Here is a 15,688-nt window from a genome sequence, read left to right on the forward strand (position 1 = left end):
ACCTATTTACTTATTTTTGGCATAAAAAATTTTTTGAACAAAATATTGAAATTTCATTGAAGTGAAAGCTATAAGTTACCCACAACGAAGTTGTGTACATGCAAAATGGGCAGCTGTGTTGTCTTGTGTACATGCTGGTCATTGTTATGTCGCTGCCTTCTTACAAATGTTCGTCTGGAAGGATTCACGACGCCATTTACAGTTCAATGACGTGCTGCCATGTCGTGTCGCGCTCTATGTGTTAAGCACTTTAAGCCTAACAATCGTTGATGACTTGAATTGATATTTATCGTTCCAGTGTAACATCAACTAACAAATGTAAATAATATAGTGAAGTTAGCAAAAAAGTATGTTAAAACATTTTTTGGTGGTTATTATAGCAATTTCTGCTGGTAGTTTTCTTTACGGAATATATAATTATAATGTAGAAATTGAGTCCAATGCTTGTCAAATGACGTACATGTTTGCACCACCTCAGTTCTCGGTATGTATAAGCAAATAATCGAAGAAGTATTGGCGGTCTTTATTATTATTGGTTAAATTTTAGAATAGGGCAAAATTTCGATTTTTTGACGCCGCGATCTGAGGATACCGTAGGAAAGAGGAAATCCGGGTAAATTTTAGAATAGCATCCCCCGATTTCGGGGTTAAAATGGGTATGTATGGATAGAGGAGGTCAGATTAAGAAAATATGTATGTGCATATAAGTATATGTATATATGTAGTTGCCGCTGATTTATGGGTTTTGAGATATTTGCATTTAAAGTTCAAAAATTCAACTATTTAAAATGCGTTTTTCGCCCATTTATAATGAATTTTATAGTTATATTTTTAACCTTTATAACCACTAACACTTCACTAATTCTTTTGTAATCATTTATTTTATATTAAATAGTGGAAAAATAACTTTAATTCAACATTTAACTTCGTTCATTTATTTTTGTTCATGCAGTAACAAAAGGGTTGTGTTCGGGTGGGATTTAGAAAAGCATCCCTGGATTTCGGGAATAAAATGGATATCACTGGAAAGGTGACGTTCTCCAGATCACGAAAGTATATATCGCTCATTTGCTGCAAGACCGGCATAATTCAAAAAACGTGAATTTTGAGTTAATGCTGCAGAATTGTTCGTTATATCATACTTCATGTTGAGTGAAAAATTCATATGAATACCTCTTATATGCTCCGCTTGAGAAGAGGTGTAAGGTTGGAGTCACCGTGTAAGGTTGTAGTAAGTTGAAAACTTTAAACGCGTTTTCTGGAGAATCGATTTTTTTGACTTATGCCGGTCTTGCAGCAAATGAGCGATATATGTATATATATAGTTGCCGCTGACTTATAGTTTTAAAGATATTTGCATTTAAAGTTGAAAAATTGTCAACTATTACATTGGTACTGTCTTCCAGCAGCCTTTTCAGCGTGGAATCATTCCACTCCGACTTGCTGCCTAGAGTTACTTTAAAATTCTTCTTGAGGTTAATTTTCTTCGTTGTGCCGTCCCTTGGGAGGAGGGCCAGCGGTGTGCTTTCCGCTAGAGCGTCCATCTGTCTAGAGGACATTATCTTCCCTCTTCCATAGCCTTCTGTTGACATTAGCAGCATGGTGTGCTTTGCTGCTAGATTGATCACCTGATGCAGTGGTGTGAGCTCTAGTACGACTTCGAGTGCCACCGTGGGGCATGTGCGCATTGCCCCCGAAGCACAGACACATGCAAGACTTTGCAGCTTCGTCAGTCTCCGAATCACCGAAGACTGCACTGTTTTGGTGGCCCAGGCAACCGCTCCATAGGTGACGATAGGCTCTACTATCATGGTATACAGCCATCTAATGATGCTTGGCTTGCATCCCCATGATCTGCCGGCCAGGCGTCTACAAATCATAAGCGCTCTAGGTGCTTTGGACAGCGATAGGTCCAAATGCCTACTCCATCTTAACAATGAGTCTAAGGTGAGGCCAAGAAACTTGACCTCCTTAGACATTTCCACCTCTGTGCCACCAATTGTTAGGGGTCTCAGGCCCGGAAGAGATCTCCGCTTAGTGAATGGGCTCAGTTCTTTTGCGTTGAACTCCTATTTGCATTGGCGGCCTTCGGCAGCGCTTCAAAAAAATAACCCTCGGTCGGACCAACACCTGAGCGTGCTCAGTTCTTTTGCGTTGAACTCCTATTTGCGTTAGCGGCCTTTGGCCGCGCTTCAAAAAAATAACCCTCAGTCGGACCAACTCCTGGGCGTGTTTTTTTTTTTTTTGCGTTGAACTTCTTTTTGCCCGATCCAACACCGAGATTTATCAAGATAATGAGAATTCTGAAAGATTTTACATTACTCATCACACGATAATGAATTTAGTTGTGACGTCATGATAACACTAATGTTTTGCTTGTTTACAACCATTTTATTATTTTATGAATAAATTGATTTTAACTAAAGTTTGATATGGAATTAACGTTATTTTGACACTATTTAAAATAAAATAAATGATTAGAAACGATTTAGTGAAGTGTTAGTGGATATAAAAGTATAAAATATTAGTGCAAAATGCATTATAAATCGGAGAAACACGCATGTTAAATAATTAATTTTTTGAACTTTAAATGCAAATATCTCAAAAACGTGAAGCGGCAACTATATGTATATATATTCTTGATCTGGAGCACCTCCTCTATCCGTACATACTCGTTTTAACTCTGAAATCGGGGGATGCTATTCTAAATCGCAGCCGGAAGCCCTCCTGTTTAAAAAATATAATATAGGGGGGCCGCTCGGGTATGCAATCCTACGATTTCAGGGTGATATGGTTGGATAGAGCAGATGATCCAGATTAAGAATATATACTATAATTATAGCCGTCGCAAAGTTATAGTTTTCGAGATATATGCATTTAAAATTGAAAATTTACAAATTTTATTTTGCAATTTATCGATTTATAGTATTTATTTTATATTAATTATTAGGATATTTTCTTAAAATATATAAAATATATTAAGAAAATATGTTTATATCACAAATACATAAACCATTATCCTTTACTAATGTCTACCCTAGTGTTGGATCGGCCAGGGTTATTTTTTTTTTAACTTATTACTTTGCGGTTTATTAAATTTAAATAAGAAATTATACATATGCATGGAAAGATTGTTTATACTCATTTTAAATTGAAATATACTTTGTATACGCTTGTTTTTATTAGAACTAAGATTGCTAAATAAAGAAAGAGGAATTATAGTGAAAAAGAGAAATCTCAGCGAATTGCTATTATTTGCTTATAATCATATGGCAGCGGCCCATTTCCTCATAATTGTTAGCACATAAATTATGCTCACTACGAGTGTAAAAAGTAATTTTTAAAATATCATAAAATCTGCAAAAAGTGTAAATTGTGAATTTGTTTAAATGTTTAAAGTTTAATTAAATGAATTTGAAGTGAAAAACCTGAATAAAGTGTGCTAAATGTAGTGAAATAGCTTGTTGAAATGTTCGAATTTTAGGAATTTTTAATTTTGAAATCGAATATCTCGTAAACTAAGCGTTTGCGGTATCTATATTTATTTATTTTTTTTTTTATTTTATTTTATTAAAGCTTACATAATAAACAAATTATTATATAAACTATAGTACGCAGCACTAGCATCATAGGCTTTCGGCTGACTGGTGGGATAGTAGTTGGGTTCAATAAAAGCTGAGCAGGATCATCATTGTTGATAGAGATTATATAAGCTTTCTTCCATATTGTCTTTTTAAAAAGGCAGTCCAGATTCAGGCAATATGTTTTTTATCGGAGATGTTGGTAACAAATAGTCTTTTTCTTACGTATTGACAATGTTGCTTAAATGAATACTTAGAGTCTAATATTAAGCCTAGGAACTTAAAACTATCTGTACAGATTAAATTTATATTATTAACGGTAAGTGTGGGTGTATTACAATGATGTTTCTTACAAATATGTAATAACTTAGATTTAGAGGAAGAAATTGACGCGCCCGAAGAACCGGACCAATGGAATAAGAGGGATAAGATTTTAGAAAAGGAAGATGTAACAACGGACAAATCGGAGGAATTAGAAAATAATACTAAATCATCAGCATAGATTTGGTGACTGATATTAGGGAAGTCAGATAAAATTGTACTGATTTTGAAGAGCAAATTCTAAGGCTATATCTTGCGGATATAGTAGATTGCCACGAGGAGAATTGAGGAGAGAAATCGGAAAAAGGAGGTTAAACTAGTGAAGTTTTGAAATAACTTAAAGTGAAAGATTCATTAGGAGGGGAATAGGCATGATAGGAATGATGAGTTTATAAAAGTTCGAGTTCGATGTAATTATTTAAGTATCCATTGATATTCCACTGAAGGATGGATAACATGGATAGAAAATGTGGGAAAGTGGAGAGAAAGATGGGGAGGGGGAAGAATCCAAGGATGGAGGGTATAGAAGAGGGGAGTTCTTTGAAGTTTCTGGAAGTTCTATGTGATGCAATGGATTGTTGGTGGAGGATGAATCGTTGTTAGTTTTTGTTGTTGTTGCGTTATTATTGAGGTTAGAGTTTTTTGATATTGAAGTATTATCTTTGTTATTAGGATTTTTTGAATTTGTATTTATATCACTGTTAGTTTGCATTTTTGCCACGTTGGCGAATGAGAAGGGGGATGGGGTGGAAGGAAGTTGATTTTTATACATGGTAATGGCGTCACGCATGGTGCATTTGTGTATAGTTTTAATTTTTAATATTTCTTTCGATTGAATAAATTTAGGGCAAGCATTTGAGGACGAGGGGTGTTCACTTGCGCAGTTAGCGCAGTAAACTCTGGTGCAATCAGAAGGAGGAGAGTGGTTAGGAGGAAGGTTGCAAATGACACAGGAAGGAGTTTTTACACAGTGTTTAGCGGTGTGTCCTAATAGCTGACAAGTTTTGCAGCGCATAGGATTAGGGTAGTACGGACGGACATCTAGGGTTCTCCAGGCTACATCAATTCTGTTAGGAAGTGTATATTTATTGAATGTTAATAATACGGCACCAGTAGGTACACGAACGCCTTTAACTATTTTGTTAAACTTGTGGACTGCAGAGACACCTTGTTCCTTGAGACCTTCAATTATTTCATCGTCGCTAAGTTGGCAAATAAAGGGGGCATAAATTGTGCCCTTGACTGAGTTAAGGGTGCTGTGAAGAGCAACTTCAACAGCACCTGCACCGGGTAGATTCTTAGTAAAAAGGTATTTATCAGCAATTTTTTGATTTTTTACAAGGAGGAGTAGGCTGCCATCGCGAAGTGACGAGACGTTGTTAATATCTTTACTGAAAGATTGAATACCTTTATAAATCGCGAAACAGGAGATGGAAGTAATAGGTTTACTGGCATCCCGCGACTTAATGACGAGGTATTTGGGGTCATCCTTCTTTGTTATGGGGAGTTCCGGAAATGAGTCCAACGTTGTTTGTTCAGGCTTTTTTCTTTTAGTCTTCTGGGCTGAGGATAATAGGGCAAACCTATTATCACCCAGATTGTTGGCCCCAGGGGGCATTATGAAAATATTACTTCTTATGTATGCAAAAATGTATGAATGTAGCACAAGTTAATAATAAGAAATAAACACAACGAGAAATTAACAGTAAAAAAGTTATTTGTGAACAACTGTAAAGTAGCGTTATAACACAGACACCGCTAGAATGACTGCGAGAGAAAAAGAAAAAATGCGACCGTACGGTTTGACAACTCGGTTGCGACTGATTTATTTATTTATTTAATAAACCATACGTCAATCGGCTTTATACATCGAATAGTTAGTAAAAATATACAAAATGATATAGAGATAAGAATGTGGAATGTAAGTAAAGAGTTAGTGGTAGATAAACAGTCAATTTTTGGTTTGCGAGATATGTCCCTCCATAAAAATCAATGTCTGCGTGTAATGAGTTTACGAGATTAGCAATCATATTATTTGGTCCGTGGTATACGTAGTTTCGTTGAGTCTTCGTTGTTTTTAACAGTCTGTTATGCCTGAGCGAGAGGCTAGTAGGAGCAAGCTCAAACCTGCTGAGTGCTTCTGAGGAGTCAATCAGACCGTTGACAATTTTGTAGAAAAATGCCGTATCAGAAACCTTCCGACGCAAGGTTAAGCTGTTGAGTCTGAAACGGGAGCGGATGTCCTCAGTGGAGAGTCCCTGCATCCTTAACGATTGATGGAACAACAATGTCTTGCAGAATTTGTTTTGTATTCTCTCAACTCTGTTGATGAGTGTATCAATATATGGAGAGCAGATTACACAGCCATATTCTAGTATCGGCAGTACAAGTGAACGGTACAGAGTGACCAGAGAATTCGGGTTGTTGAAATCCCTTCCTGTTCTGATGATGAGCCTAAGCACTTTAAAAGATTGCACAGTTATTTTGTCAATATGCTTTGCAAATGTGAGTTTGTAATTCCTAGATTCTTGATTTCGGTTAATTCCTCGTTGTTGAATTTGTGGTTGGTGACAATGTTGTTATGAGAGCGTGAGAAGGATACGACAGCGTACTTTTTCGCATTGAAATCGAGATTATTTTTAAGGCACCAGGTTGTTAGGCAGTCGATATCTTGTTGTAGTTGTGTGACATTGGAATCGTTAGAAATAATTCTGTAGATTTTCAAATCATCGGCATATAGCAGACATTCAGACTGTATATTGTTTACAATGTCATTGATAAAAATATTAAAGAGTAGTGGTCCTAAATGCGATCCCTGAGGAACTCCAGATGTGACCTCATATTCTCTAGACAGATGTCCGTCAACCCTGACTTGTAGGAACCTGTCAGTTAAATATAAGTTAAGCCAATCCAGTGCGGTGCCATTGACGCCATATTTATTGAGTTTTGAGACGAGTATCATATGGTCAACACGGTCAAAAGCTTTACTAAAATCGGTGTAAAGTGAATGTACCTTTTGCCCATCATTCAGTGCGTTGAGTATGTAGTTGACATTTGACACGGTTGATCTGCCACCCACAAATCCATGTTGTTTTGTAGTGATGATATCCTTGAAGGTTAGAGATAGTTGAGGCAGAACCAACTTTTCGAAGAGCTTGGCTAACGCTGATTGGATGCAGATGAGCCTATAGTTAGTTACTTCAGATCTTAGGCCACTTTTGTGTATTGGACTCACATAAGACAGTTTCCAGGCACGAGGGAAACTACCTGATTGAAGAGAGTAGTTAAAAATATGAGTGAGGGGCTCACAAAGCTCGATGGCGCAGTTTTTTAAGAAAATGTTCGGTATCCCATCGGGTCCGGCACCTTTATTTGGATTTAATTTGAGTAGCTGCTGGAGAACATCATTGTATTGGACCTCTAAGCTGTGAACGTTGGTTGACGATCCATTTGAGTTAGCATCAACGAGCTGATTGCCGTTAGTATGTGTGGAAAATGTAGTCTTGAAATATGAGGCGAAAAGATTGCTAATATCCGGGCCGGTGTCAGCTATTTGGTCCATCCAGGACATTGAGGATGGTATGTCAAAGTTATTTTGTTTTTTATCTTTTATAAATTTCCAAAAAGCGTTGGTGTCAGACTGGACCATGTTCTCAACTTTGTATACGTAATTACTGTAACATTCCGCACTGAGTCTTTTGCAGTCCCTCCTTAGAGTACTAAAACGGTTGTAATTGTGTCGGTTTTTCTTTTTCTTATAGTGAGTGTGTGCTGATTTTTTGAGTTTAATCTTGTTTATGAGTTCATAGGAGAACCAGCAGGGATAGGTACTGATAGATTTTTTGTGAACAGGTACATATTGTGATATTCCTACTTCAAGAGGTCGTAGTAACCAATTGACTTTACTTTCAATAGTGTCCCGTGTGTAAGGTACCATCCAATTGACTCGATGAAAGAAAGCGTTGAGGCTAACGTAGTCAGCTTTCTTGAATGAGTAAGTGGCTGGCTTAAAATGTTTTAAGTTGAGTTGAAATTTTAGATTTATGATGAAGGCAGGATGATATTTGTCGAGAGGTAAAGTTTTATCCACGTAACCCTCAACATTGCTGAAACAGAGGTCCAGAAGATTGTTCTGGAGGTTGTTTATGTTGTTTATTTGGATGCATTCCAGTAAAGCAAGGCTCTGGGGGTGCTGCTTGACAAGTTGAAGTCTCCTACGATTATTAGCTTTGCGTTATTGTATTTCACATTGATATAGTTTCGAGTTTTAAGTAGTTTACTATAAGTTTCTAGTGTTGTAAGAGGTGGCATGTATACACATCCTACAATAATATCAAGTACAGTACCTTTGATTTTTACGAATACCAATTCCAAATCTCTTTCATCTGTGGTAATTAAATCAGCATTGATATGACGTTTGACGGCGACGAAGACGCCACCACCACGATCTAGGCCAGTGCATATAGGATCTCTATCTCTTCTAAAAATAGTATAAGTGCTATCAGTTACCTCGCCATCATTAATTGATGAGTTTAACCACGACTCAGTGATACAGAGTAGATCAATACCACTAGCCGCTGATACTGTCATAAACTTAGACAGTTTTGTCCGAAGGCCTCTGGTGTTTTGGTATAATAAATCTTTTTCTTACTAATCGAACGAAAATTCTTGTAAACTATCTGCGGTACTCCTCGAATGTATTTGATGGTTTTGCTTGTGTCACCACTGGTGTTTTGTGCTCACTGAGAAGAGACTGCTGTGCTGGAGTCTGATCAGATTTGAAAGTAACTGTCATTCCATCACGTCGGTTAAGCTTGTAAATCTCCCTAGCATCGGCCGCTGAACGAGTCTCGATGAGCAGGGGACGTGTACGGCCGGTTGCCGGACGACCTAGTCTTCGAATCTTGAATTGAGGTATCTTGGCAGAGATTTCGGAGGGTAAGACTGCCGAGAGCGAAATTTTGTCGGCTTCCAGTCTGCCATTACCAGCAACGTTAGTAGATTCCGTGATGCCAAGGGCAATGACATTACTCTCTCTCCTTTTTCGATCGTTCATCTCCCTTATGATATTTTCCGGAGATGATACATTCCTGTAGGAGTTGAGCTTGTTTTCTACGGAGGAGATCCTGTCACTCAAGTTAGAATATTTTTTTCAATGGCAACGCTCTGCTTGGAAAGCTTGTATACTTCTTTCTTGAGTTCAGCGATACTGTTCCCGATGGTTTGTTTAAAATTATCAAATTTTTTATTGAATGTTTGGGAAAACTGTTCGAATTGCTTCTTGAGAATTGTTTCGAATTTATCAATACTGTCATCTCCGCTAACATCAGGCTCCTCGTCAGATGCAATATCGATGTCTCTAACACTAACCTCAATTTCACTGCATACGGTGCATCTCCACTGTACATCATGTTTTTTGATATTAGTAGCAATGACATTAAATTCTACATTACTCAGTTCCAGACATTCAACGTGGTACCATTTCTGACATAATGCACATCTTAGACCTTTTGTATTTTTTCGTACTGGTTCTGAACAGCTACCGCATGTGCTAGCATCAACTTGCTTCTTGGGTGGCATGTTGAGTGACACGTGAGTAGATCACTATTATTGTGCAACAAGGGCAGAAGTAAATAAATTATACTTATGAGTTTACTTATTGATTTTCACTTAAAATTTAATAATTTTTTCACTAATTTTTACTTTTTTTAACGGAGCGTTCTTAAGATACGCGTCTGAACGGTAGCCCTCAGAGTTGCTAATCCTGCACATTTTTTTAATCGGAATTGTGTCAGATCTTTTTGCGTAATACTCCCGTTTGGGTTGGTGGCCTTCGGCCGCGCTTCCAAAACTAACGCTTGTTGGTCCAACACCGGAGTGTGCAAAGTAATTTTTTTCTTTTTTGTGAATTTAAGTATTAGCAACATTGCTTTTATATAATCCTCCTCTGGAGGAGCTCCTCTATTAGAACACACCCCATTGTTACCGAAATTCGTTATCAGTCCTCGGCGGAATCGTGTCATAGTCGGCGATGTACAAAAAAAAAATATATTGCAGTTTTTTTTCTCTTAATAAAACCCGGTATGGGTTCGACCGCAGGCCGCCAACGCACAAATGAGTTGCAAGCGCTTTAACACTGGCTATTTGTCAGTTTGCAGCCGTTTTGTTATTGTGTTAAAAATATAAATGAAGAGATAGTTACTTATTGAATATTTTTTTTTTTTACAATTATAATATGTATTAAAAGTAATAAAAAGAATTAGTGAAGAGTATATAAAAATGATCTACATATGTAAATGTAAAATACTTTTTAAATCGAAAAATATGTGTTTTAAAAAAATGAAAAATTTAAATTTAAACTCGAATGTCTCGAAAACTGTAAGTTTCTCGCATTTATATCTATATACATTCTTGACCTCGAGAACGTCCTCTATCGGCTCATACCCATGTTATTCTCGACGGTTGTTGTTGTTGTTCTAAGGGTTATTAATCCACGTTAGGATGGCTAGGGTTATCCAAGTTGTCGTTGACGTCATCTAGCGGGAGGCCCAGGAAACACGCTGTTTCGACGGGGTCGGACCAAAGGGAAAAGGGTGTTAGATGAGTAGGGTTGGTAGGGCATGCGAAGAGGTGGCCAGTATTGGATATGTCTGGGTCTATTCTGTATAAGTAGGACTTTAACCTGCTAAAATATCCAGAACGAAGCTGCGCTAGGTTCACTCACGTTTCTCGCGGCAACTCGAGCTCTTCGTCTGTGATGGGTGGTAGTTTGACTCCAAGAACGCCATTCACTGGAAGGGAGTCGGTGAAGGTTGATAGCTCCACTGTGAATGGTGGAAGTTAGTTGCGTCCGAAGTCCGGTCGCCGTACTGTATGATGTAGTCGACGTAGTTAAGGAAAGACCTCTGATGCACCTAGGAGGCGGTTCCGCTCCAAGCAGGTGACTGCAAGGGTGATTTCTATGAAAACATCGCTTCGTTTTGTCTACGGAAGGTTGCAATGTAAATTGCCGACTAAAATAGCTGGCGCACATCTTCGGGTCCGAAGAGGCATGGCCATTGAATTCAACTTCAACTCGGTCGTCATGTCTATTCGGGTTAGACAAAGCCTTGACAGTAGCCCAAAGCTTACTCACACCGGTGGAGAGGTTGCAGGACTTCAGGTGCTCTATTTTATTCGGGGATCCCGGGATCGGCATGGCGTAAGGTGTCGCGCTCATTAGCTAAAACGACTGCTTGAGGCGGATTTCCGCTATTCTTCCAGCCGGGTTCGTCAACGGATACGTCCGTAGGAATGGGTAGAGCGTTGAAGGTGCTGTCGGTAAATTTTGTGAAGCCGACCCAGTTAGCTTTGTTAAAGTTAACGAAGGTGCGATTGTCCACAAAATCGGCAGGTTTCAGAGACGAGATAATTATGGGCAGATGGTCTGCTACGAGATAACAATGGTGCACATAACAATGGCGTGGGCTTCGTCATTCATTGTGCAGAAAGTCGAATCGCCAATCTGTTCCACCAGCTCCATCCACGAAGTAGCGCGCCTATATTCGGGTGATATCCTGTAGGGCAACATGTAACTGGAGTGATGTATATATTTCGAGCTCGACATCGCCTGACCGGATAGCTATACCCTGACATTCTAGGTTAGTATCCCTGCGGTCGATGTCTTCATCGATTGGGCGATACTGCACTGCCACCACCATTATTTCGCTCGCGATCCTTACGTATGACGTTTGAAATCGGCACAACTCAGAAGATCTGAGCGGCCTCTGTTGGCCACTCGGGGTGAGTGGCAGCGGGGCGCGCGAACTATGTGCAGATTGCACAGCCGTAGAGGCAAGTGTCGCAGTATTGCGTTGGCAGCATGGGGCCACGTTACTCGTGGTCCACTCCCTGTGAGTCTTAAGGCCTGAGCAGGCATATAGCTGCCTTAATAACTGCAAAATTGGAATCAAGTGCTTAAATGGAGATATTTTGGCATGGGTTATAGTTTAAGGCAATGTTGCCAATATCCGCAGATATTACTATAGTATACAGCTGTCATACAAACTGAGAGATCATAATAAAGTTGTTGTAAAGAATATTTTGTATTTTTGAAGGGTTGTATAACTTCCGAGAAACCGAAGTTAACGCTTTTTCTTGTTATAATTTATTGTATACCAAATATGAAATTGCAGTAGCATGCACGTTTGTTATTGTAAAAATAATTCGTATATAACAAAATCTTGATTATAATTTTAAATTTTTTTGCATTTAAATATATCGGTCTTCGAACTATGTATTATAACTAATTTTTGCGGCATTTTGCAATTATTAGTTATATATATTTCCATTTAGAAGAATGTTTGGATCACCAAAAGCTCGTCAAGATAAATGTAGAGTTGTGGGTAAATCAAATTGATCAACCCTAATATTTTAAGCTTTAATGGGTTATATAAAGTTAGAATTAAAAAAAAAAAATAATTTTTTATTCTACTTTCTTAATGTAAATATATTTAAGAATATACACAAAAAATTTCATATCGTTCCGGTGAATATTTTTTAGAAGCTACACGCAAATTTGAAAAGATTGATTTCAGAATGCTTGGGAGTTAAAGGCGTTTTTTCTTAAATTTTAACAGGGGCTTTTTGATATATATTTTAGTATATTTGATATATTTTTTAGTAATTAAACGAGGATTTTTTCTCTCCCATAAATATTTTTTTATTATTAACAATTTAAGGCCGAAATTTTGGCAAAAGATCCTTTTTTTTAGAATCCTCCATTTTGTCAAAAAAATTTATTTTGCTTATTTCTTCGTTTTGTTTTATAATACTAGATTTAACACTACTTTACAGCCAAGTGCTCCAACACTCTGCTTACGTACGCAATTATTGTGAAAGTAAAAACCAAAAAAAACCTCAAGGCAGGACCTGCGAAAAGGCAAAAACAACATACTTATGTATAATGTTTATTCGGCAACGATGACCTTCTCTGTGCTGCTGTCTTGTTTTCTTGAAGCAACCGTTTTGACTGGAAAGTTTACCATCCCCACAATTGTCGAGCCTACGTAACTACAAAGGATCCGGGTGTTTTTCGGGTTAAGGACTGTCGCACAAAAACAACAACAAATTGGAAGTTAATAGGGAAGTGGTCCCTGTTGCAGCGTATTTCAACAATACTGTTAGATTCTACGTTATCCTTTTGAATGCGAGACTTTCCATTGCTTTAAATTTTGCAATTTCCATAAATAAATCTCAAAACCCAAAAATATAAATTTTCGGTTTAAATGTTGAAAAATTATGTTTTTAATTCACTCATTTTTTCAAGTTTAGATTTCAATACCACAGTATTAAATAGTTTATATGTTATTATAATAAAATTGAATGTACAGTTTGTCACATATTTAATCACACAGAATTACAAATATATTATATTTTGTTTTTCTTTATTAAAGTGAATTTTTGAATAAAAAAGATGGGGGGCTGAATAGGCCTATAAAATGTCAGTTTGTAATAGCGAAATTACTTAGTAAATGAGATATGGCATTTTGGACGAAGCAGCTTGTGTTAGTTTACAAAAATAGAGCAAAAAGCATGAGTCAGTCATGATCCATTCATTGCATAATTGATCACGCAGTTCTATTTTACCATTCCCAATATTTAGAAATTTTATTATTTTTGAGAAAGGATAAGTTTGAAATTGCACTGATCTGTGCAATGCTTCTAAGATATTTCTATAGTATATCAAATTATATAGACCTTTTTATCAACACTGCAGTTATTCCGATAATTTTTTGTGTTAGATGTGGTTTGTGTTCCTACATGAATTTTGAATTAAAAGCATGTTTTGAAATAAAATTTTGGTATTTATGAAATGTATTAAATATTTACGTAAAGGGACAAATTGAAGAAATTAAAAGGCTTTATTAATTTAAAAACATCACATAGAGATTTTGCAAGACTCGTAGGATGCGCCCTTTATGCATAAAAAAACACTCCTGATAGAGTGCCTAAGAGCTGCCGGACGAATAGATGCCAATCCATTAGTTGATATCCTTTAACAAGGTGCAGGAGGCTAAAAGTGTGAGGCAAGGACGTTTCGGACTCATCTTCCAGAAAGGTACACTTCTCTTGTAGCTAAAGCTTGGTTTCAAAACAACGAATTTGAAGTACCAGTAAATCGCCAGACCACAACCCAATCGAACATTATTGAGATCAACACGGTGCTCTGGAGCGAATTTAAATAAAATTTTTAGGTAAATAAAATTTTCAAGTGGATTCTGTTTCTAGGTGATATTAGAAAGAAAATAAACGTAAAATGAAAAAAATCCACTTGGCGCTTTTTTTGGCAGCGAAAATAAGATTTTTTGCTTCAATTTCAAACTTTTATCTATAGCTTCTTTTGGAAAATAATATTACCACCCTTGTTAGCAATGCATTTTAAAACAAAAGTTTCCAGTATATTTTGGGAGTAGTAAATGTCAGCTGTCAAAAAGAGCTTGTTTGTGGTACTAAAATTATGTTTTTCTGAAAATTTAGAAATTAAATTGGCAAATTTGCAAAAGTTTTATAATTTTTCGACTTTTAGGACCAACTTAATCAAGAAAAGGAATTATTAACAGAAATATTAAATTTTTTCTAGAAGACATAAACTATCTGTGTTATGAGCAAAATCTCTTAATTATCAATATTTTTTATTGAAGTGTTTTTTACAATAAAATATAATGTAACGCAACATAAAAGATAAAAATGCAAACAAAGTTACATTATTTTTCACAAGTATTCACATATTAATCACAAGATCAAACTATTGTAATCGCAAACTGCGCGTAATAATTTTTTGGAGTACTCAGGATGACTCTTTAGGACTTTATACCTTTCCCAAGTTTTACTGTAATCAACGTGAACAGACTCACACGATTGTTCGCTAAAGTATCCTAATCCCTATTGGTTTTCGTACAAAATTCTGATACATGGTAAAATATTGCATGAATCTTTGGTGTAACTGGAATTTCAAGGGATCCGTAACTCTTTTTAAAAGCGTCGATATGCTTTTGAAAATTGAAATCTAGTTCGATTGAAAAGCATCCGTCAACAACTTTTTTCAATGCTCAATACGTATCAACATATTTTGCGCAACTCAAACATTTCATGCCATCTAATACGTCTATCTTATTTAACAAAGTTTTACACGCATTATCTGCAAAAGGCGGAGATCCATATGTACACCGACGTTCAACATTGCATTTTTTGGCCCATTGTAAACTTACCGTTTCGTTTTCCAACATCATATGTTTGAATAAAGTATTAACACCACCTAATAATAAGTGTAATTCTGGAGGAGGGATGACATGTAGCACTTCTTTATCATCGTTCGCCAAAAAGAGTGGTGGGTTTACACAATTTTTAAAGGACTTAGAATGTTTAAAAACTTTCCCTTTCGAGCACCAGCTTCTGAAGTTTTTTAGACAATTTTCTGTTGTCCTAGCGGGTCCACAATTATTGAGATTAAGATAAGATATTTCACACCATGTACACGGATGTGAACTACTATGTCCCATTAGACCAGTAACGATGTTGGCAAGCTTGAGATCAGTAGCTATTGAACCGTTGTCAAGGAATCGATTTATGTATATCTAATGCTGTCCAAATAAGTGAAACGTTACGGTAATTTTCCTCAGTCGAAGGAGCTAAGCCGATTACAAATATCTTTTTTACACCAGAATCTGTCTTTGTGGTAATTACTTTTAGTTTGTTTTTCTTTATGAATTTCAAGCGAAGATTCATAAGACGTTTGAACCGAAAGT

General features: G+C 36.8%; 1 protein-coding gene across 2 annotated transcripts in view; it reads left to right on the forward strand.

Annotated features, from left to right (window-relative positions):
• The first annotated feature begins 260 nt into the window (after positions 1–260).
• Positions 261–15,688, forward strand: part of LOC105228186 (GPI inositol-deacylase) — a 50,604-nt gene continuing 35,176 nt past the window's right edge. For both annotated transcript variants that reach the window (XM_049454612.1, XM_049454611.1), the window contains exon 1: positions 261–484. In XM_049454612.1, the coding sequence (XP_049310569.1) occupies positions 350–484 (135 nt within the window). In that variant the 5' untranslated portion in view covers positions 261–349. The remainder of the gene's footprint in view (positions 485–15,688) is intronic.

Source organism: Bactrocera dorsalis, chromosome 4 (assembly GCF_023373825.1).
Source record: "Bactrocera dorsalis isolate Fly_Bdor chromosome 4, ASM2337382v1, whole genome shotgun sequence".
Classification (NCBI taxonomy): Eukaryota; Metazoa; Arthropoda; class Insecta; order Diptera; family Tephritidae; genus Bactrocera; species Bactrocera dorsalis.